A 24,556-nucleotide genomic window follows, 5' to 3' on the forward strand; every position below is an offset into this window, starting at 1 on the left:
TTCATAAATTTCAAGTAAAGCATCATATATGTCAGCAAGATGATATCTGAGGGGTTTAAGAGCATCAATCCAACTTTCCCACCTGGTCTCACTTAAAGGTTTGATGGTTAAGTCTTTTATGATACTGACCAAAACCTGCCATCGATGAGTTGAGGTTGAGAAAAAATTATACAGATGTTGTACTATGCCCAAAAAAAATTTGTAGCTTGAAGACATTTTTTTGTTTTTTCTTCTATCTATACCATGACAGCATCACTCACCACTAAGTTTAAAGAGTGTGCACTGCAAGGTACAAAGAAGGCACGTGGATTCATATCAATCACTCTTTAAACACTAAATACTTTATTATATTTGTCTGTAATACACTTATAATTTATGGTACAATAAATTTGGAAGACAAATAGCCCCTTTTTTAAGCACAAGCTTTTTGGGCACACTTAATATCTACTAACTTACTTAACTAAGCTAAACTAAAAACCTAACTGAAGATAATGCAAAAAAATAGTATTGAAAAAACAAAGGACTTGGGGATAACTGACATTAAGAGAACAGGAAGGAAAGGGAAGAAACAATAAATAAATAAATAATAATTTTACATGAAAAATGGAATCTGAATTGTAAATAAAGAAATATATGTTTTTGTGAATAATTAAACAGACAAAAATGCTAGAGGATATAAACTATTTTGATTACAACAAGAAAATAAAGGATATAGACTATTTTGATTACAATACTACTGTAAATAATAAAATACATATGTATTACTTAAAAAGACTGAAAGACAGTTTATTCAGAAAATTATGATAAAAAATAAAGGATATAGACTATTTTTATTACAATACTAATTAATAAAAATAAATATGTATTACTTAAAAAAAGATTGCATGACAGCTATTTATAAAATTATGATGGTTGAATTACAAAATGTGTCAGTACAGAGACAATAAATATTCTTTTAGTTTTCTCTTAAAGATGTTTATGTTTATTGAGTTTTTTACATATGTTGGAGTGCTATTCCATATTTTGGGACCTTTGAACATTAGAGAGTGTTGGTAGAGAGTTAAACTGTGATGAGGAATCTGTAGAGAATGTCTGTAGCGTGTGGAGTGGTTATGGGTTTGAGTCAGAGTACTGTTACTGCTGGAATTTATCTGTTTGAACATATAAGATGCAATAGAGAAGTTTGATAGATCAGAGAGTTTAAGGATTTTCATGGATTTGAAGAAGGTGTGTGTTGGAGGAAGTCATTATTTGTCATGATTCTAATTCTCTGCTAAACACTTGTGTTTTCCTTTCATGTTGCTCCCATTATCATATCCTTGACCATGTAAATTGTCTATCTGCAACCCCACATTTTGAAGCTCATCCACCTGTGTTTCAGTCATGAAAGCTCCAGTAGTTCTTAAGGGGAAGCTGGCTCAATTTTGAGCGAAAAAATTTGAAAAATGCCAAAATGAGATGAACGCACCATAAAATCACTGCAGTTGCAACATACAATGCTGGGTATGAAGGTGGCTTCTTCAGTTCACTTCTGAACACTGAATTTACTTCATCTATGCAAGCATATCTGCAAAGAAAGGACAAGGATATGGACACACCAGTAAGAAGAAAGATGAAGCAGAAGTTTGTTCGCAAGAGCCAGGTAGACTACGCAGCTGAGTTATTCTGAGGTCTGCCCAACAAAAAACGCTGCTTCTCAAAATGTAAGTTATTGTTCTTTAATTTGTAACTGTAGATGCAATTCTCAACCGATTTACTTAATTTTTGTGGCATTTCATTCATAAATAAATTTTCTATAAAATGTAGTTTCCAGAATTTGTCCGTTTCAGTTAAATATACTATTTTTAATTTTTGCAATATTGCAAAGAAACTATATTTTCATGGAATGTCATTTTCAACCTTTTTTTTCTTCTTTAGCTATTCAATTTTTGAAAATTAAGAATAACAAATTAATAAGCACCTTTTCATCTATTCACACAAAGAAATTCACGGTGATAAAGTAAATACAAGTGTGTTGGTGGGGAGTGGTGGCGCGATATTTGAAATAGTAGTGTTTCTACCAGAGCATTCGATCGGTGTTTTCTCCCTGTCGGGGTTACCTTATCTCACCCTGTCCCTGCTGAATTGAAAAATAAGAAAAATAGGAGAAATTTGGCAAAACGCTTCTGCAAATTAACCAATTAGTTACTGGTCTGACACCTGACGGTTAATGATTAAACCATGCTTATTAAAGTACCAAAATAGGAATTACTGCTTGATGCCCCTTTCAGCCTGATGCCCTAGGTGACTGCCTAGGTTCACCTAATGGTAGGGCCGGCCCGGATACAGTGGATACAGTGGATAAGAGGAAACATTTCATGTTTTTTTTTTGGAAAAAAAAAAAAAAAAAAATATCCAAACAAGTTCATGAGAGAGCGTGAAGAGAGAGAATTGGCCAAATCTTTTATCAAACAGATCCAAGACAGCACACAGGAGCTGGACCGGGAGGTGGTAGAAGTGATTAGGTTGGGAAGATTTAGTGAAGGGGGGCAGGAGACCAATGAAAGTGAGAATGAGATCGCAAGTGGTGGTAGAGGAAATTATGATAAGGAAAGAGAAGCCAGCTGATGATACTGAACATAAAGATATATGGATAAAAAGAGAAATGTACCTAGAGGAGAGGGAGAGAGAGAAAGTGCAAAGAAATTAAACCCCCGCCCCCCCCCCAAAAAAAAAAAAAAGGGAAAAGGATGGAGGTCGAGAAAAGTATTTCTACTGGAGGCTTCTAGATATGAGACTAAAGTATCTACAGAAGGAGGAGGAGGCAAGAAATCAAGAGTGACTTGTACTAATATAGATGGGTTGTTATCTAGTCACATTCTAGTGTGCTGGAAGTTAGGGATTATTTGAAAGAAAAAAAAGCTGGATGTAATATGCATCGTTGAAACGAAACTTAACAGTGGAGATTCATGTTAACTTTAAGGAGTAGGTAAATAATAGCTGGAGAAGAGACAGGAAGGGTAAAGGGGGAGGAGGAGTGCTAATAATGGTTTGTGATAATATATGTGTGGAGGATGTGCAATATGGAGAGGACAAAGTGGAAGTAATGGGAGTAACAATCAAAACAGGAATTGAAAAAGAGGAAAATTATAGTTAGATATGTTCCACCAAAAAACACATAAGTAAGATATTTGGATTATTATATAAAATGTTGACTAATATAAGAGTGGCATTTCAAAGATATGATGAAAAAAAATCATCACAAGCATGATACATTCAAGGCTGGAATATGCAGCAGTGGTTTGGTCTCCGAGCTCTAAAAAGGATATAAGAAGATTAGACAGGATACAGAAGATTGCTACAAAGATGGTGCCAGAACTAAAGGACCTAACATATGAATAATGACTGAAGAAAATGGGACTACCAAACTTACAAGATAAAAGAGAACAAAGGGACCTCATAACAACGTACTAGATAGTCAATGGCATTGAAACCATAGACAAGGAAGACCTGGTACTGGTGACAGAAGAAGATGGAAGGATAAGAAGACATGTAAAGATCAAAATGAGGCAGTGTGTGAAGGATATTGGAAAATACAGTTTTCCACACAAAATGGTGAAGTGGAGTGTATTGAACATTGTGCTTCACTTTAAGGAAAAATTTGATAAATGGAGACATGGAGACAGGACACTATGAGCTCTGCTCAAACCCTGTACAATACAAGTAGGTAAATCCACACACACACATACACTACCAACTTTGAAGGATAGACCGAAGAGACCTAATAGCGATGTGTAAGATAGTGAACAGTATGGAAAGAAAAATTCATACACAAGACCTAGTATCACTGATTGAAGATGGAGATAGACAGACAAGAGGACATTCTGAGAAGGTTAGGAATTGTCAGTGTTGAGGAACATTAAAAAGTTTAGTTTTACACATAAAATGGTGGGCATCTGAAACAGTTTGAATGATCTGATTGTAACAGCAGAAAGTGTAGAGAAATTTAATGGAAATTTGGATAAAATTAGATATGGAGACAGGTCACTATGAGCACTGCTTGAACCCTTTAATATATAACTAAGTAAACAACAAGGTAAACACACACACACACACACACACTGTATATTAAGATGCATATTAATAAAAAAGACTTATCATTGTAACATATGTGCCACCAAAAACGAATGCATGGACCAACCGAGAATATAAAGATATGATAGATGACACCATAAGGAGTCTAACGAGAGTCATTAAAGAAAGGAGAAAAGTGTTATTAGTAGGAGACTTCCACTGTAAAGATGTGGACTGGGAAAATCATGAAAGTGGTATGGGGGAAGAAGCTTGGGGAGAAAGATTCCTAAACCTAATGATAGATAATATGATGGATCAAAAAGTTAAGGAAAACACAAGATTCAGAGGAAACGATGACCCAGCGAGATTAGACCTGGTTTTTGCAAGGGCTATACAAATGAATGATGATATAAGATATAAGTGCCCATTGGGAAAGAGTGATCATGTAATATTAGAAATGGATATAAATAAAGATGAATCATACAAAGGAGACCGATTAAATTACAGAAAGGCTGATTTTGAGAATCTCAAGAACTATTTCAAATACGCTAACTGGGAGGAGATGGAAAACAATGAGGGGGTGCAAGAGAAATATAACTTATTTTTGGAAATGTACAAAACTGGAGTAAGGGAATATGTTCCGAAATATAGACCTAAAGAAGGAGGAAAGAAAGATTGGTTTAATGCAAAATGTGCCAGGGCAAAGAAGAAAAGAGATGGAGCATGGAAAAGGTGGAGGAGAAATAGAAATGCAGTAAATAAGGTAAACTTCAAGATAGCAAGAAATGAATGTTAAATTGAGGAAGGAAGAGGAGAGGATCTATGAAAAATGCAAGGAGCAACCAAAATTGTTTTAGATTCATAAATGGAAAAATAAGACAAAAAAAAACAATAGAAAGGTTAAAAGGAGAAAACGGGATGGTGGAAGACCCTAAAAGTATGGCAGAACTGTTAAATAATAAGTTCCAGGAGGTCTTTACTAAGGAATCCAAATTTGGAAGACCACAGGGTAATAGAGAGACAGTCTATATGGAAGAGATTAAAGTAACCAAGCTTGAAATAAAAGAGTTAATGAAGGAACTGGATGAAGAAAAGGCAATGGGACCGGATGAAGTGTCAGGCAGAATACTGAAAGAATGTAGGGAAGAACTAGCAAGACCTATACACAACATCATTAAATGCTCAATAGAAAATGGAACAGTACCAGTAGAATGGAATGGTTCTCATATATAAGAGCGGAAGGAAGGAAGAACCTCTAAATTACAGACCGGTATCATTAACTAGTGTAATATGTAAGATGTGTGAAAGAGTAATAAAGAAACAATGGATCGAGTTCCTTGAAGACAACAAATTATTATCAAATAGCCAATTTGGCTTTAGAAAAGGTCGGTCGTGTGTAACAAATTTACTGAGCTTCTACTCTAGAATAGTTGACAGGGTACAAGAGAGAGAGGATGGGTTGATTGTATTTACTTGGATTTAAAAAGGCATTTGATAAAGTGCTACATGCAAGGTTACTGTGGAAATTAGAGGAGAAGGGTGGTTTAAAAGGAAGCACATTGAGATGGATGGAAAATTATTTGAGGGGGAGAGAAATAAGGATGGTAGTCAAAGATATGAAGTCCAAGTGGAGGGCAGTAGAAAGCGGAGTGCCGCAGGGTCAGTATTGGCCCAATACTTTTCTCATTTATATAAACGACATGCCAGAAGGAGTGAACAGCTACATAAATCTGTTTGCAGACGATGCGAAACTGTGCAGAGTTATAAAGCAAAAAGAGGATTGTGAAATACTGCAAGAAGACCTAAATAAGATCTGGGAATGGAGTAAAAAGTGGGAGATGGAATTCAATGTGGACAAAAGCCATGTCATGGAAATGGGAAAGAGTGAAAGACGACCAGTGGGAATCTATAAGATGGGAGATGGAGTAGAACTGGAGAAAGTAAAAAGGAAAAGGATTTGGGAGTGACGATGGAAGAAAATAATCAACCGGCAAGCCATATTGATAGAATTTTCAGAGAGACATAAGCTAAGGAATATTGATAGAATTTTCAGAGAGACATATAATTTGCTAAGGAATATTGGAATAGCATTTCACTACATGGACAAAGAAATGATGAAGAAACTGATAAGTACTATAATAAGACCCAGATTGGAATATGCAGGAGTAGTGTGGACCCCTCACAAAAAGAAACATATAAGGAAGCTGGAAAGACTACAAAAAATGGCCACAAGAATGGTCCCAGAACTTGAAGGGATGACATACAGAGAAGGGAGAGAGGGGATCTCTTACAAGTTTATAAATTGATCAACGGAATGGACCAAGTGGACAATGAGTATCTGATCCTGAGAGAGGAATATGCCAGTCGAAGCACAAGATCGCATAGCAAGAAACTGAGGAAGGGAAGATGTCTAAGAGATATTAAAAAGTATAGTTTCCCGCAAAGATGTGTTGAGACGTGGAACAGTTTGAATGAAGTAGTAGTGTCTGCAACGAGTGTACACAGTTTTAAGGAAAGATTGGATAAGTGTAGATATGGAGACGGGGCCACACGAGCATAAAGCCCAGGCCCTGTAAAACTACAACTAGGTAAATACAACTAGGTAAACACACACACACACACACACACACACACACACACACACACACACACACACACACACACACACAGCTGGGTGTGACTTTGAAGTTTTCAGGTGTGACTTTGCTGCTGGATTTGGTTTGATTACATCTATTTTTGGCCCCCTAAGGTGACATGTGGCTGCATTTCTGCTGAATTTCAAAATAGACTTTAGCGCAATAACAGAAACATGCTTTTATAAGGCAGAGAAACACATATTTATTATAAATTTCTAAATTTTTTTATTAAAATACTGCCTAAATCAATATCTACAGATCCTCCTCCTCGTCCATGTCCTCCTGGCCCATCTCCTCCAGGAGGTCTATATTCCCTTTAAGGAACACAAGCTCCTCAAAGCTGACCTCATCCAAGGAGGACCCCTTGGCCCTAAGGACGTCCCCAGCCATGCTGAACAGCCTCTCCACAGAAGCAGAGCTAGGGAGGGGTGTATTGTACTTAATGAATAAGTCGACCCACATCTCTCTGTGCTGGCATGGGAAGAGGGACCAGGCTAGTTCACCTTGAGAAGGCACCCACTCTTCCATGGACTTCCTCAGGACCTCCCTCACATCCTGCTGCTGATTGGCTACGCCTCTAGCAAACAACTTGTTGAAGAGGCGGGCGTCCAAGTCCTGGGGTTCCTGCATCGTTGGCTGGCCAAGCTGCTGCTGCTCCTCTCTGGGCTCAATGATGGCTCTCAACTCCCTGGTGATCATGTTCTTGATCTTCTCCACCTTTTCAGGGGCAATGGTCTCAAGGGCCTTGAGGGTGAAGTTAGGATGGAGGGCTGTGGCCATAAGGAGTTTGTCAGCTTCAAAGAGGTGGCCAAACCTCTTTTCAAAGCCTCTGAGGAGGGCCTGCACCAGAGGCCTTGCATACAGCAGGTTGACATTCTGGCTCTGCTCCTCCAGGCTGGCCTTCATCAACCAGATGCTAGGGAGGAGGGTGCCCATGTAGGCCTTTCCCTCCACCTGAAGCATGTCCAGGCACTGTGCCACAGGCTGCATCACAAGCTTGTATTCTTTGAGAACCTGAATAATGAACATTAATATATTGTTTAGTTAAGTAAGCTTTTATGATTAAACTTAGAACAATTTCATTTCTAAGTAAAAATATTAAAGGAGTTTGCTATTAGTTTGCTACTCTATGCTTACCCGTATGTCCACCTCTGTGATGGGAGACACCCCATTGGGCTGGTAGTGGTTGATCAGGATGGTGTTGATGGCATCCAGCTGGTCACCAACACTCAGGGCCTCCAACAGGACCACCACACAATCATAGAGGGAGTTCCATCTGTAGAAATAAAACATTTTAAATGAATTAGCAGAGACTTAGAAAATTCTATTTTATATAATAGCCAATAATTTCTAATGCAAAATCTAAATCATATTTTAAATAGTACCTAGTCATTACTGGAATCTCCAGCTTTCTTTTGAAGGCCGCCTTGATTTGGTTGGCTGCCACTGGGGAACTGTTCTGAAGGTTCCATAGGGCCTGTATCTTGGCTGTGGTCCTCCACCACTCTGACCCCTGGACATCCCGAACATCTGTTGTTGCCAACAGATTGACTGTGTGTGCACTGAAACAATAAGATATTTAAATATGCAGTTAATTCAAAGATGAGTTAAATGACTTCAATCTTTATTTCATAATATATTAGTGATAGATGCTGCTACTGTTAGTACCTGCAGCGGTGGTGAGGCGGCAGACTTGGGTTGTCGCCCTGAGCCCTCAGGCGCACTTGAGATCCATAACCTGTGGGTTAGGATCCTCAGGTTCCTGGTTGGCCTCACCAAAGGTGTTGAAGGTGGCTGCATAATTGGTGCCATTGTCTGTGATGGTGGCTGCCACCTTGCCATGGATGCTAAAGTCCTGGTGAATCTCTGTGATGAGTTTTCCCAGAGTTGGTCCATCTGACTTTCCTGAAGACAATAATTAATGATTTATTTTATAGATTAGATTTATATCACATAGGTACCATATATACTGGAGAATACAGGCAACCCCCTGCTTAACGAAGGTTCACACAACAAAATTTTGCTATAACAAAGATTTCCTTTTACTTCCATCTGCTTGTTTAACGAACACCGAACTCAGTTTAACGAAATTTTATCCTGGTAATTTTTTTTCAAGTTTGAAAGCTCTGCTGTATCACGCAAGCCGACAGGCTTTTGAATACATCAGTGCCTCTCGTGGACAAAATGCACATCACTCACTCCCCTAGTTCAAAACATTAAAAGCATCAGCAGCAGCTCGTGTTCCCTCGCTCTACATGCCATCAAAACACCCTGCAATGTCGCCTAGCATTGCTAAGAAGACCAGGAAGTCTCTTACTTTCGAAGTGAAGCTGGATATTATTCACAGACATGAGAGAGGCCAAAAAACTAATGGCATTGCTTCCCACCATGGCGTGACTCCATCTACTGTCTACCATTTTCAAGTCAACAGACTATATTAAGAAGGCTGGTGAGATCATATCTTCCTTGCAAGCTAAAAGCACCACCTGAACTCGTGACTCTGCAATGGATAAAATGGAAAGCCTTGTGGAAATGTGGTACATAAGTTTTGTATGTGGTAGAATGATGTGCCCTTTGTTTACATTCAACTGGTTGCCAGTTAGTGTATTTCCTGCTCCACTCTCCCTCCCTTCATAAATTTAAGATCAACATTATAAAGTTACTTACATACATACATTAGTATACAGTAAAACCACAGCTCACGACCATAATTCGTTCCTAAATCCTGTTCGTCATCCGATTTGTACGTCCCCTGAATTATTTTTCCCATAAGAATGTATTGAAATACCATTAATCCGTTCCAGACCCCCTAAAAAATCATACTTTTATCCATAAAACTCATTCAAAATAGACCTTTATTGTATGCATGACATGAACAAAATAATTATAAAAAACCTAAATTGTTTTGCTTACCTAAATGCTATCAAAATTATAATAAAATAGACAAAAAAGAAAGGGTTATTTACTTGAGAGACTGGATGATGATGGCATGATGGAATGGAGGAGAGGAGGATGGGGAGGAAGACAGACAAGATCCGAGAAGACAGTCATGAGAGAGGACTTTGGATGTGCGCAGCGTGCCAGAGCTACACAACAGCTGTGTAGCGTCACAAGTCAGTGCCGCTATGTGGTGCCCCGTTATAGTGAACATCGGCGTAGGAAACATGGAAAGATTGCCGGTCTTCGTCTCTGCCTTTGGAAGACCCTTGCCTGCTAGGGATTGACTTCCTCACGCATGTGGGAGCAAGTTTGGACTTCCAAGAAGGGAAGTTAAAGGTACGTGGCCAGGAAGTTCCTTTGATCCTCGGAGGTGATGCTCAGTGTGAGAGGAGCAGGCAGTAGGGTGGTGTTCCTTGCCAGGCGAGCGAGGAAACAGCTGCGATGGATGTGCCACAATCTGCAGTACCTGGACATGGCCAGGATGATGATGACAGCAACGCTGAGAGCCACCAGAGCAGCGAGGATAACGCCGAGGAAGCTACAGTAGAGCGCGCTGGTAACATCACCATGCCCAGGAAAAACAGGAGAAAATCGTGGTGGCATGGAGATTAAGTTATGTAATATTTTTCGTATGTTCCTATTTCTATTTTCTTTTGTGCTTATGTTTTGTTTTGTTGTTGTGTGATAGCCGGGTTGGCTATCACAGAAAGCAACTTCGCCGCAGCCGTTTAACCGCATTCGTCCCCCGAAATATCGTTCGTCCCTAATTTTTTGGTCATCTCCCGAATTGTTCGTCCCTAGAGACGTTTGTCAAGCGAGGTTTTACTGTACATTATAATGACTTAGTCTTAAATTAAACTACTTAAATGTTTAACTTCATAATTTTTACTTTAATTAAATCTTTTACTGTGATCTGATGCACTCTCGCTCGCTTTGTTTACTCTCAATGGAAGTTCAGTCAGTGGTCAAACTTGTTATAATTGGTTTGCTTGATGAAAATTTGCTTAACGAAGGGTTTTTTAGGAACGTAACCCCTTCGTTAAGCGGGGATTGCCTGTAATAATATTTTTTTTGCCAATTTTTAGGCTACTAAATCAAGGGGTCATCTTACATACTGAACGTAAAACACAACTCTTTAACCCCGTGTTGAAAATTAAGAGCCACAGTACCTTGGAATTCAAACTGTAGCCATGCACACACTTGCACATTATATGATATATATATATATATATATATATATATATATATATATATATATATATATATATATATATATATATATACAGTAAAACCTCGCTTGACGAACGTCTCTAAGGACGAACAATTCGGGAGACGACCAAAAAAATTGTCAATATATTGACCCAGGGGATGAACGATATTTCGGGGGATGAACACGGTTAAATGGCTCGCCAGCAGGTGAGCCGTTTGTGTGATAGCTAACCTGGATAACACACAACAACAAAACAAAATATAAGCACAAAAGAAAATAGAAACAGGAACATACGAAAAATATTACATAACAATCTCCGTGCCACTATGATTTTCTCCCGTTTTTCCTGGGCATGGTGATGTTACCAGCGCGCTCTACTGTAGCTTCCTCGGCGTTATCCTCGCTGCTCTGGTGGCTCTCAGCGTTGCTGTCATCATCATCCTGGCCATGTCCAGGTACTGCAGATTGTGGCACATCCATCGCAGCTGTTTCCTCGCTCGCCTGGCAAGGAACACCGCCCTACTGCCCGCTCCTCTCACACTGAGCATCACCTCTGAGGATCAAAGGAACTTCCTGGCCACGTGCCTTTAACTTCCCTTCTTGAAGTCCAAACTTGCTCCCACATGCGTGAGGAAGTCAATCCCCAGCAGGCGAGGGTCTTCCAAGGCAGAGACGAAGACTGGCAATCTTTCCATGTTTCTCACGCCGATGTTCACTATAACGGCGCCCCACATAGCGGCAATGACTTGTGACGCTACACAGCTGTTGTGTAGCTCTGGCACGCTGCACATCCAAAGTCCTCTCATGACTGTCTTCTCGGATCTTGTCTGTCTTCCTCCCCATCCTCCTCTCCTACATTCCATCATGCCATCAACGTCCAGTCTCTCAAGTAAATAACCTTTTCTTTTTTATCCATTTTATTATCATTTTGATAGCATTTAGGTAAGTAAAACAATTTAGGCTTTCTATAATTATTTTGTTCATGTCATGCATACATTAAAGGTCTATTTTGAATGGGTTTTATGGACAAAAGTATGATTTTTTTTTGGGTCTGGAACAGATTAATGGTATTTCAATACATTCTTATGGGAAAAATTGATTCAGGGGACGAACAAATCGGATGACGAACAGGATTTAGGAACGAATTATGGTCGTGAGCTGAGGTTTTACTGTATATATATATATATATATATATATATATATATATATATATATATATATATATATATTAGTCTGAAAAGTCACTGCGTGTAGGGAGCGGCGCAGTGACTTTATAAGTTGACTGTATTTCTTTAGTTGCAACAAAGCCAAGAGGGGTGAGAGAGATATTGTATGTCTGACAGCGAGGTACACCCTTTTCCACCCTCAGCCCCTCTCAGATGTCATAGCAAGTAGATGTTTGGTACTGTCTTGTTTGCTTTTTCCTGCTTTTTGCACTAACATTACACTTCTTTTCTTATGCATAACAGCTAAGTAGACATGGGTGGAAAGTGCACTGATGAGAGAGCTATTCAAGCTATCATTTATCTCCATAAAGCAGGTATTAGCAACAAAGAAATGTGCATTAAAAAAATGCCTTAAGCTCCATACTGTGCAGGAGCTCATTCAAAAATTCAAAGTTGGATGGGGCAAAAATTTACTGCTCCCACAAAAGCCATTTGGCAGGCCACGTAAGGTACCTGAGAGGACAAGAACACTTCTCAGGAGGCAGCTGGAGGTCAATTCCAGCCTTACAGGATGCTAAATTAAGGAAGGGAATCCTGACTTGTTAGCTGGTGTCTCTCTCCATACTGTCCACGATACTTTGCGGCATGACCTTGGGTACCACAGTTACCGGGCAAAGAAAAAGCCACTTACTTATAAATGATGAGAGCACTTTCTGTGTGAGTGGTACAACATTTAATAGTGTACAGGTGCCCAGGCTCTGATCCTGATGATCCCCGCTACACTCAAAAACCACCAAACACATTCAGAGTTTAATGATTTGGGGATGTTTTCCTTTCAATGGTCTTGGTGATCTTGTTGTGTTCCCTAAAAACACTACTATCACTAAAGAAGTGTATCTGGAATTCTTAATGGATACCGTATTCTACAGCTTGCAAGACGCTGTATCTTGGAAGATGTACCCTATTATTTTAAGGAAATTTCTAAGAAAAAAGTCATTCTCATAGAAGAACACATTCACCGTATACCAAAACACTGAACACAAAAACATAAGAAGCAAGGAGTCTGCAAGACACTATTGTTTCAGCACTTATTACAAATTTACAACTATGTAAAATAAAAACACCAAAGGTAAATACGTACACAGTGAAGCAGTCCATCTCTTCTTCTTGTTTTAGTGGTTGGCGACGGCACATATTGGACGTATTGTTTACATTACGTGATCACTTGTCCTCAATTTTGGAGGTTTGTCATTCGGAAATTCCAAAGTTTCGGAAATTTGGGAGGCTGAATAACTTAGGTTATTAAAATAGCTGAATCTGCCAAATGCCGAAACTGAACGCGTCATTGCTGCAGTTCGTACAGGTAACTCTCGATTTACACGATAGATGCATTCTAGGAGGCATCACGTATATCCTTAGTACTGAGTTTACATCATATAAAAGGCTGAATTAAATAGTACTTAAGTTAACATCATAATGTAATGACTTAACATACAAATCCAGGTCGCTATCAGTGTCCAAGCTCACTTGAGGCTGGGTGTTGCCTTACAATACAACACTCATCTTGGAAGACACTAATATTTTTCAGGGTATTTTTTAGGGAAAAAGTGCATCTTGTAAGCCATAAAATACAGTAATCTTGAGTCGTCATTTGAGAAAACCAAAGGTGATATTTTCCAACAGGATGGGGCACCAGCTCAAACGGCTAAAATAGTCAAAGAATAACTAGATAATTGTGAAATCAACACCATAAAAGATTGGCTTGGGAATTCAACAGATATTTCTCCAATAGAGAATTTATGGGCTATAATTAAGGCTAAACTACTCTCTAATCTGGAAAAAGAGCTTCACAATTGTTGGACAGACTTCAAGCCTGAAACACTTCAAAATTTAGCTGATAGTGTACCAAAACATCTGAGAGGTGCTCAAGAAAAAAGAAATCCAATAAAGTACTAAGTACTGGGTAGAGTTAGAATTTATGTTTTTTGGGCATCTTGCATGAAATATGACGAAAAACTATTGGTGCAATAACTTTATATATATATATATATATATATATATATATATATATATATATATATATATATATATATATATATATATATATATATATATATATATATATATATATATATATATATATATATATATATATATATATATATATATATATATATATATATATATATATATGCACACATTTATACACTGCATGACAGAGTGAGCTTTTATGTCTACAGCTGTTGACTGTTTACTGATGGTGTCATGTGTTGATGCACCTAGGCATGCTTTAAAAATAATCAGTTGCTGATTAGGCTAACAGAAACCATGAAATATATGCACACAATTTATACACTGCATGACAGAGTGAGCTTTTATGTCTACAGCTGTTGACTGTTTACTGATGGTGTCATGTGTTGATGCACCTAGGCATGCTTTAAAAATAATCAGTTGCTGATTAGGCTAACAGAAACCATGATGTGGATAAAATACTGTTTATGTTAAGCTAGCCTATGATATCCCTCACAAATGATCTCGCTATAAAATCAATGCAATGTGAAAAGATGGAAGCCAGTCTTTCCATTATAGCATTCTCCAGCATACTTTTGTTCCACATCATCATTGAAGTTAAAATCAAGACAATTTCTGTATAGACTGGCAAGTCAGGTCAAGTAAAGTAATTCTTTCAAGAAATGTGGTAAGGCAACCCCCGCTTAACGAACAGGTTACGTTCCTAAAAAAAAAAAAAAGTTAAGCAAACCTATTATAACAAGTTTGGCCCCTGACTTGAACTTCCATTGCAAGTAAATAAAGCAAGATTGCATCATAGTACAGTAAAAGGTTTAATGAAAGCAAAAATTATGAAGTTAACATTTAAGCAGTTTAATTTAAGACTAAGTCATTATAATGTACACTACTGTATGTATGTAAGTAACTTTATAATGTTGATGATCTTAAATTAATGAAGGGAGGGAGAGTGAAACAGGAAAGATGCTAGCCGGCAACCTGTGGAATGTAAACAAAGGGCGCGAGCAATGTTATTAGTTTTCTCGTGTCTGTGAATAATAATCCAGCTTCACTTCGAGAGTAAGAGACTTCCTGGTCTTCTTAGCAACATTAGGTGACATTGCAGGGCTGGTTGCAGGACGTTTTGGTGGCATGTTTAGTGAGGGAAGACGAGCTGCTGCTGGACGCTGTTATTGTTTTGGACTAAGAGCGGGGGAGGGTAAGGGGGTGAGTGGTGTGCATTTTGTCCACGAGAGGTGCTGGTGTATTCAAATGCCTGTCAGCTTGTGTGATATGGTGGGCTTTCAAACATGAAAAAAAATTACCTGGGTAAAATTTCATATGTGAGTTTGGTGTTCGTTAAACAAGCAGATGGTAGTAAAAGGAAATGTTCATTGTAGTGAAATTTTATTGTGTGAACATTCGTTAATCAGGGATTGCCTGTATATCAAACCCCTTGGATGGTATGGAGGGTGACTTTTTATGGGATGATGAAGCAGAGGATAGTGATAATGAAGATGCAGATGATAATTCAGGGGATGCAGAATTTGACCTATACAATGATGCTTTTGCACATGTATCGCAAGTTTTAATTTACTCACAATCTCAGATGAAGATGAGTCTTAAGGTTCTTAATAACATGTCTCAAAATATTGTTTAAGGAAATTGTTGGAAAAAAGGAATCAGGATGAGACTGGTGTGGCGGTGTTTTTGTTTACTATGTAATGTTTTCTTAGGCATGTTTTAAAAATTACCTACTTACATATATTGTAAAATAAAAGCTTTTATTTCCTTAAACTCTTTATATTTTTTGGTATTTGTGTCCGAGTTAATTGTTGGATCAATAAATAAAGGGTGGATGTATTCCCAAACTAGCAACAGTAGTAGTGACGGGGCAGCCATATTATGGCTCCCCAGGGCCCTTCAGCCAACCACGTGAGCAATGGCTCCCTCCACCATTAAGGGGATCGTCTTGTAGTCCAGTAATAGCTTGAAACCTAAACTTTTTCCCTCAAAGATTGGGGATTATCACAGAATCATCTTATTGTCTGGCATGTGCAGTACTTAAAGCTTTTAGCACCAAAAGAATGATAAAGTTTTTAGATTTTAATTTTCTTACCTTTACCTCCTTGCACACCAGAGTTGCATGGCATCTCTTGAGGGTGTCTCTGTCAATCCAGTGGACTGTCATCCCCAAGAAGGCCCTGTTGTGGGCAGTCCAGCTGTCGGCAGTAGTGGCCACCCACTTCTGCTGGGAAAGCAGGTTGACCACCTGAGTCCTCCCCCTTTCTATGAGCTTTTTAATGTCCCTGCCCATAGTCCTCCTCGAGGTGGGGTGGAATTCAGGGTTGACATGGTAGAACATCCTCCTGGTGCTAGGATGGTCAGCTACAGCCAGAGGTGTCATGGTCTCAATGAACCACCTAAAGATAAAATAGGTAAATTAATATATTTTAAATTTTTAATAAAAATGAATGTTAAGACTACTTTACTAGTAAAAATAATTAAGTTAGTAGCTATTATTTCTCTGAATCTTTTTTTCACCTGGTGTAACACTGCCTGGCTCTCTCCTGGTTGAACTTAGTCCACAAGCTCTCCTCCAAGCATATCTGACGCTTCTTGCTATTCTCACTCTCCCTTGACTGGGCGCGACTGCGCTTGTTGAGCCCCTCAATGGCGGCAGAGAGCTGAGGGAGCTGGTCTTTGTGCATCTGATATAAAAATATTAATTTTAGACTATGCAATAAATTTTTTTATTTTCTTTGCTGAAACTTGCATAAAGTAGCAGGACTAGTGGCATTATTATATGAATTAGACTAACTAACATTCTTGTAATGCTGCTTGAGGTGGCTCCTGGTGTGAGTGCTGTAGGTAAACCCTTTCTTGCCTTTGCAGCTAGGATGTTGGCACTTAGCAATGCCATTGTGGATCTTCCTGAGAAAATTCCTATCCACCTTCTCATCAGTCCTCAGAAATTTGTCAAAGACATAGAAACTGAAAAAGATAAGTTTCAATGACAGTTTGTTGAATTTAAATATTTAAATTTAATATTTATAAATCTTTAAATAATGAAAAGAAGGGAATTTACAACATTTTAACATTTAACATGTTCCTGCAATTGGCAGCATGATGAGTTCTCCTGCTGCAATACAAATAAATTGTTGTCACATCAAGGCTGGTCAAGCCAGCAAAGCGAGAAGAGCAGAGTATTGTCTGAGAGAGCACCCAAACAAACTGGCAACCTCAAAGTGTTTGCCCACCAGTCGCATTGCATACCATGAAAAATCTATGACTTCTCTGTCATACAATCCACTGGTGGACATGCTTTATTTGTTGATATTCAGTATGCCTCTAAACAGTACTCTATTTTTCCATTCTTAAATTTATTTATATATTTTCGTCTCTGTTTTGCATATTTCGAAAATGAATGCTACATGGTTTTATGGTCAACTTAGTTCATCAGAAGCATCAGAAGGGAGAGAAGATAAAATAAGATTATAAAGATGATAGCAGGAAGATTTTGAAATTATGAAAAGAACAATAAAGAAAATTATTGAAGCTTATCAAGGAAAGTCCAATTGTAATAACTCAGTTTGAATTGTTTATTATAGAAAAGTTTTATGTTCTTCTGAAGGGAAAATGCAAGATAATATAATATTGTTTTCTTACATGTATTAGAGAAAAACTATGTGTCAATTTTTTATAGCAGATATTTTTATTTATTTTTTATTTATTTTTTTTTTTTTTGTTTTTTACTCATGTTTATTTATATATGAAATTCGCAATTCAGAAGGGTCACTAATGGCAGCTATTTTTTTACAATTTGTCCAAACAATATCAGGAAAAAAAAAAAGAAATCAATCAAAAAATCATTGAAACTTGTCAAGGAAAGTCTAATTATGATGTTTCAAAGATTTGTCATAGAAAAGATTTATGTTCGTCTGAAGGAAAAAAAATGCAAGATAATTGTTTTTTTTACATGTATTAGAAAGAAAATATGGAAACAAGAAGATTATTTTTCATTCAATTTTTATAACATTAAAAATGAAATAAGCTTCATATTATTCATCAATCTGTGTTTGTTATGCCCTTCTACACATACTCTTTATAGCAATTTTACTATATAATCCAATTTCTATTAATAGTAAGTTTAAGATGTCATGTATGTGAAAACTATTATATGACTCACCGGGAGGTCGCATCGCAACAACAGATAGTAACTGATGACATACCAGTTTGTCGTATTGCACATAACGTGTTAATAATAATTTTGCTACTTCACTAGTTATTTCCTTACCTCTCCAGAGTCTCTAAGCAGCTTTTCAGCTCCTTTATGGCCTCCTTGTTGCCCTCCTGGCTCTGGTCGCCAGCCTCCTCTGTCTCCTCATACTCCACGATCAGAGTCTCCGGCTCAAAAAAAGGCATGTGGTTGTCCCTGTGACTGCTCCCATTTAGCATAGGAGTGGTAATCATGAAGCTATTTTTATTGTCGGCACTGTTGCCTGAAAAACTACTACTCTTATCCCAGCTCTTGTTGCAAACTCAAACTGAACCTTATCCTTGTCTATGTATCAGTTTTTCCAATCTGTAAAAGAAAAAGAGAAAAACTTTACAAGAATTTTCAGTAAATAACCACAAGGGCATTATCATCACTGACATCATCATTCATAAGTCATAAAAGATTATCTGAGTATGTGGTAGCAGTCAGGTGTTCTCTCTCTCTCTCTCTCTTGTACTAATTCCAAGAAGTACTTATTCGCATTGCAGATTACTGTCTTAGATTTGCTGTGAGGGTGGCCATTTGGTGAGCTTGCAGCAGGACAGTAGTCCATAGCAGCAGAAAGTAAACACAATGTCAACACAGTCACTTCTCCAAACCTACTTGCTCTGTTCTGTGTGTGTGTGTGTGTTTCACTGTTTGATCTGCTGCAGTCTCTGACGAGACAGCCAGACGTTACCCTACGGAACGAGCTCAGAGCTCATTATTTCCGATCTTCGGATAGGCCTGTGTGTGTGTGTGTGTGTGTGTGTGTGTGTGTGTGTGTGTGTGTGTGTGTGTGTGTGTGTAATTCACCTTGGTCACCTGCTGGTCACCTGCTGGTCACCCAGCCAGTCTTCCCCATTACGGAGCGAGCTCAGAGCTCATAGACCAATCTTCGGGTAGGACTGAGACCACAACACACTTCACACACCGGGAAAGCGAGGCTACAACCCCTCGAGTTACATCCCGTACCTATTTACTGCTAGGTGAACAGGGGCTACACATTAAGAGGCTTGCCAATTTGCCTCGCTGCCTCCGGGATTTGCACCCGGACCCTCTCGAGTGTGAGTCGAGCGTGCTAACCACTACAGTATGGTGTGTGTATGTGTGTGTGTGTGTGTGTGTCAGGGAGGAAGAGCCAGTGTCATTATCCTTGCTTACCCAACAACATTAGAACAAAATAATACATAACTAACACTTCTCACCGGCAGGTCATGGTCCAACCAGCCAGGGACCCCAATTCACTACGAGTGTCACTCTAGTAATCTGACAGCCAAGCAGTTGCAGCTTTCCACCTTATTGCAAGTTTTATAAAACATAGATTAACAAAACAAATTACAATAATATCTAGCATGCACCTTTTTTTTGGCTTGTTTACCATGTCATATATTTATTAATCTGTGGCCACACAAAACTGGATTTGTAAAAAGAAAGGGGGAAGGGGAAAAGACTGCCAGTTTGGTCCAAAAAAATTGTTTGGTATCTGACTAGTCCATTATTGAGCAAAATCTGTTACTGTGAGGTCCATTATCATGAGGCACCTCTGTATTTACTGTACTAGTGAAAGTAATGATGTATATACTATATAGTACTACCAAAACTATTTTCAGGGAAGCACACACCACCAATATGGTGCTCCACAGAGTTCAGTGAGTGTGGCAGCCAACTGACCAACTGCTTGCTAGCCACCATGGCTGGGCAGGACCACATGCTGTGGGTTTGTATTAGTGCTAATTCCTAGACACTGGTGCAGTGTCAAAAGTGATGATATAAAGGTAAAGACTGCACTGCACTCACTCACTCACAACTGTGCTTGTGTGTACCATTAATGTCAATATATAGTTGATGCTTGTCAATGTTATAATGATAATAATGATGATGTTAACAATATTATTACTATTAATAACAATAATGATGATAATATTTTGACAGTGTGATGGTGGTTTGTTGTAAGTGCATGCACGCACCCACGCACCCACGCATGCATGCACGCACGCACGCACGCACGCACGCACGCACGCACGCACGCACGCACACACACACACACACACACACACACACACACACACACACACACACACACACACACACACACCTTGTAAAACTACAACTAAGTAAATGCACACAGATTGAGAGAAGAGATTGTACCAGCAGAAAGTGCACAAATTTAAGGAAAATTTGGATAAAAGTAGATATGAAGACAGGTCACTATGAGCCCTGCTTGAACCTTGTAATATATAACTAGGTAAAACACACACACACATACACACACATGCCCGGTAGCTCAGTGGTTAAAGCACTGGCTTCACAAGCCAGAGGACCGGGGTTCGATTCCCCGGCCGGGTGGAGATATTTGGGTGTGTCTCCTTTCACGTGTAGCCCCTGTTCACCTAGCAGTGAGTAGGTACGGGATGTAAATCGAGGAGTTGTGACCTTGTTGTCCCGGTGTGTGGTGTGTGTCTGGTCTCAGGCCTATCCGAAGATCGGAAATAATGAGCTCTGAGCTCATTCCGTAGGGTAACGTCTGGCTGTCTCGTCAGAGACTGCAGCAGATCAAACAGTGAAACACAAACACACACACACACACACACTGGTGTTGTTACTACTACTACTACTACTATTATTACTACTTGCTGCTCCCACTCCAGATCTGGTTGGTTGGGTGGGGGGTACAAGAGAGTGTGGTGTAGTGCAGTGCAATGCAGTGTAGGAAGGAGTAAGAATGCAGTATGTAAGAAGTGCCTGTTGAAGCACAAATCAACAAGCACCACTGCCTTCAGGCCTTGCCATTTGATGATTCACAACTCTCACGTTTTGTTACCTTCTGAACTCTCAGACTTGTATAATAAATGGAGCAAGCTAAAGAAATAAAGAAATAATTCCATGTTTATGTATTTATTTATTCATTTTCTTGTAATGGTTTGCAGTAAAACAATAATAAAGTACATAATGATGGAATTATTATGCTAGTGTATAACAACAATGTCTTTCTAAACAAATAATTTTTTTGGTGATGGTAACAGAGTTCATATCTTGAAGATCTATATATGCCTTCAAAATTAAAGTGAGTTTTGCATATAGAGGACCTGTCCCTCCCCATTAATGGGAAAGGGTCAGGAATAAAGTGCCAACCCTTCCTGCCTACTTGAGGGACAGCTGCTATATGTGTAAAACTCACCTAAAAGATGTTCTATTTGTGTGATATATATTGACCTTCAGGGCATCAACTATTGTTATACAGTAGGCAACCAGAACAACAACATTACTAAAGTGATAAAATGAATGACAAACTATACGTTTCACATGTATAACAATAGTCACACATGATTTATTGGCAAATACGTACATACAAATCACTTTACCATATCTAGATACCAATGCATCCTAGACAGCACAATGGAGATGGCTGGCTGGCTGTTAACAATGTGTTGTGGCATCTGGCTTGCAAGACAGCAGGCAGCAAACAACCTCTGCAAAAAAAAAGTAATGGTGTTTTAAAAACACAATTATGAAAGACAGTGAACTTAATCAACAAAGCTGGGTGTTACAGCATTGAGTTACAACTACCACACTAAATTTTGCACTGTGAATTTCAAAGTCACAAACATTTTGAAAAAGTTGGAGCAAGCAAAGTCACTGTCAATTTTCTTTGACTGAACATGAAGAAAGATGACATTTTATAAAGAAATTGCTACTGCTGTTTTAAAGCAGTTTCAAGGTCCAATTTGGCTAAAAAGTCAAATTTGAGTTGGTAACAGCTAAATTTATCTTAACAGATTTTTAACATTTCTTTAATGATAAATTAAATTCTTCACCTTATTAGACGTGACATTTATGAAACTACCTAAACATAACAAAAACTATTGGTCAATCTGAATTTTATTATAAAGTAATAAAATTACATACACTTTTCAGGCATGAACCAAGTTAAACTTTCTCATCAGTTAAAATGCTTGATAACCTGTTCTTCCTTGTGGCATTATTTGTGTGAATTAATATAATTTTCTCATATTTTAATATGTGCTCGTACTTTTCTTGTGGCTAAGATGAAAAATTACTGTTAAGTGTAAGAAGTACGTAATTAAAATCTAAGTCTTCTATCTTTAACATACTAGAAATCAAACAATATAGATAAAAAAAAAATAAATAAATAACCACCATACAAAGATTAGGTCTTATAAAAGGCCTGTTACTATACTGAGGTTTACTTTGTAATTTTGCAGCTGCACCAAGAAAAAAAATATATAATAAAAAAAAAAAAAATAAATAAATAAAATAAAATAAAATATAAGATAAAAAAAATAAATAAATAAAACTAAAAAAAAAATGGTGATGGTGGTGGTGGTAAAAGTAGTAATAGTATAGGTAATGATGGTGGTGGTGGTATTATTATTATTATTATTATTATTATTATTATTATTATTAGTAGTAGTAGTAGTAGTAGTAGTATGATAATTTTATACATTACACATACAAAATAATGTTTCTTATGGGGGCCTATGATAATTCAACTAAGAAAAATAATAAATGTCACATGATACAATAATAGGTAGCTAGATACATTACACACACACACACACATGTAACTTACATGCTATTCACACACACAAAACATACTAAGTGGAGTTCACCAGCGATCTGTGGTTGGTCCTTTACTTTTCTTAAATTTGTTGATTTTGTCCCAAATGGAGTATGTTCAAATTTATGATTTTTGCAGAGATCTAAAGCTCTTTTAAACAGACATAAATCTATTCTTTCCACATTAATCAATATTAGTACAGTCCAACAGGATATTAACAATATTATTCCACACCTCAATCCTGGGGCCTCTCAATCAATACAGTAAAACCTCAGCTCACGACCATAATTTGTTCCTAAATCCTGTTCGTCACCCAATTTGTTCGTCCCCTGAATCAATTTTTCCCATAAGAATGTATTGAAATACCATTAATCCGTTCCAGACCAAAAAAAATCATACTTTTGTCCATAAAACCCATTCATAGTAGACCTTTATTGTATGCATGACATGAACGAAATAATTATAAAAAGCCTAAATTGTTTGACTTACCTAAATGCTATCAAAATGATAACCCTTTTCTTTTTAAAAGGGTTATTTACTTGAGAGACTGGACGTTGATGGCATGATGGAATGGAGGAGAGGAGGATGGGGTGGAAGACAGACAAGATCCCAGAAGACAGTCATGAGAGAGGACTTTGGATGTGCGCAGCGTGCCAGGGCTACACAACAGGTGTGTAGCGTCACAAGTCTGTGCCGCTATGTGGGGCCCCGTTATAGCAGAGAGGACAACGCTGAGGAAGCTACAGTAGAGCGCGCCGGCAACATCACCCAGGAAAAACAGGAGAAAATCGTGGTGGCACGGAGATTGTTATGTGATATTTTTCGTATGTTCCTGTTTCTATTTTCTTTTGTGCTTATGTTTTGTTTTGTTGTTGTGTGATAGCCGGGTTGGCTATCACACAAACGGCTCGCCTGCCAGCGAGCCATTTAACCGCGTTCGTCCCATGAAATATCGTTCATCCCCTGGGTCGATATATTGACAAATATTTTGGTCGTCTCCCGAATTGTTCGTCCAGCGAGGTTTTACTGTACTTCCAAATCAGTGGTTATTAATTTCCAGTGGGGTACAACAAACTGGATCCTTATTGGTCTTTATTCTGACTATTAAGTCAATAATATGAAAATCAAATTTGTTGACTCACTCTGATTTAGGTGTTATTATAGACTCCTATTACGATTCCATGCCTGCATTAACTTGAGTGTCTGTAAAGATTAATGGTTTAGCTTCAAATTTATTATACTCAACTATTAATTGCTCCTCCTCCTTTATGATACCTGCTTATGACACATCTACTTCTTGTGACCTCTTCTTTGTATTACTTGTGTTCTGGTCCTTCTGTTATCTGCAGAAGGAATGTGATGAGCACAAAACAGGTAACATATCTATAAACCCAAGCTACTTCGTTTCCTCGTCGTCCGTACCAGGAACCCTTTCGTTGCCCTTAATATCCTCTCCTTTTCTATCTCCTCCCCTGTGAGGACTCTACCGTAATCCTCTTATAATATCCTATTCCACTAATCTATAGTTACTGATATGGAGTCTACCAACCTGTCTCTCTCAACCAGGAAATGCTCTACAGTCTCTCTCTCTCTCTCTCTCTCTCTCTCTCTCTCTCTCTCTCTCTCTCTCTCTCTCTCTACACCTGTTATATCCCTGGCCCAGCTTGTCTCTGTTCTTGGGTTTTACCTCAGTGTTCTTGACTG

At 38.2% G+C, this 24,556-nt stretch overlaps 1 protein-coding gene across 3 annotated transcripts; it reads right to left on the reverse strand.

The window, feature by feature from the left end:
* Window positions 1–325: 325 nt before the first annotated feature.
* LOC123519973 lies at window positions 326–21,748 on the reverse strand. Of its 3 annotated transcripts, none has more exons than XM_045281729.1 (9): window positions 21,636–21,748; window positions 18,310–18,597; window positions 16,838–17,006; window positions 16,557–16,723; window positions 16,132–16,435; window positions 8,358–8,594; window positions 8,075–8,251; window positions 7,827–7,965; window positions 326–1,567 (listed from the first exon to the last, which is right to left on the reverse strand). In XM_045281729.1, the coding sequence occupies exons 2-7, from the start codon at window positions 18,483–18,485 to the stop codon at window positions 8,075–8,077; spliced, it is 1,230 nt and encodes a 409-aa protein (XP_045137664.1). In that variant the 5' UTR covers window positions 18,486–18,597; window positions 21,636–21,748; the 3' UTR covers window positions 326–1,567; window positions 7,827–7,965. The 3 variants fall into 3 exon arrangements, with proteins under 3 accessions (XP_045137664.1, XP_045137665.1, XP_045137666.1); XM_045281730.1 differs by having other exon boundaries at window positions 21,620–21,748; XM_045281731.1 differs by lacking the exon at window positions 21,636–21,748 and adding an exon at window positions 19,479–19,499.
* Between the last annotated feature and the right edge of the window lie 2,808 nt (window positions 21,749–24,556).

This window comes from Portunus trituberculatus, chromosome 46, assembly GCF_017591435.1.
Source record: "Portunus trituberculatus isolate SZX2019 chromosome 46, ASM1759143v1, whole genome shotgun sequence".
In the NCBI taxonomy this organism is placed as follows: domain Eukaryota; kingdom Metazoa; phylum Arthropoda; class Malacostraca; order Decapoda; family Portunidae; genus Portunus; species Portunus trituberculatus.

Coding starts and splice junctions, on each gene's coding strand:
- LOC123519973 (XM_045281729.1), bottom strand. CDS start 18,485: ATGATTACCACTCCTATGCTAAATGGGAGCAGTCACAGGGACAACCAC. Junction 16,724..16,837: donor TCAAGCAGCATTACAAGAAT/GTTAGTTAGTCT, acceptor TTTTTATATCAG/ATGCACAAAGACCAGCTCCC. Junction 8,252..8,357: donor CCGCCTCACCACCGCTGCAG/GTACTAACAGTA, acceptor TTATTGTTTCAG/TGCACACACAGTCAATCTGT.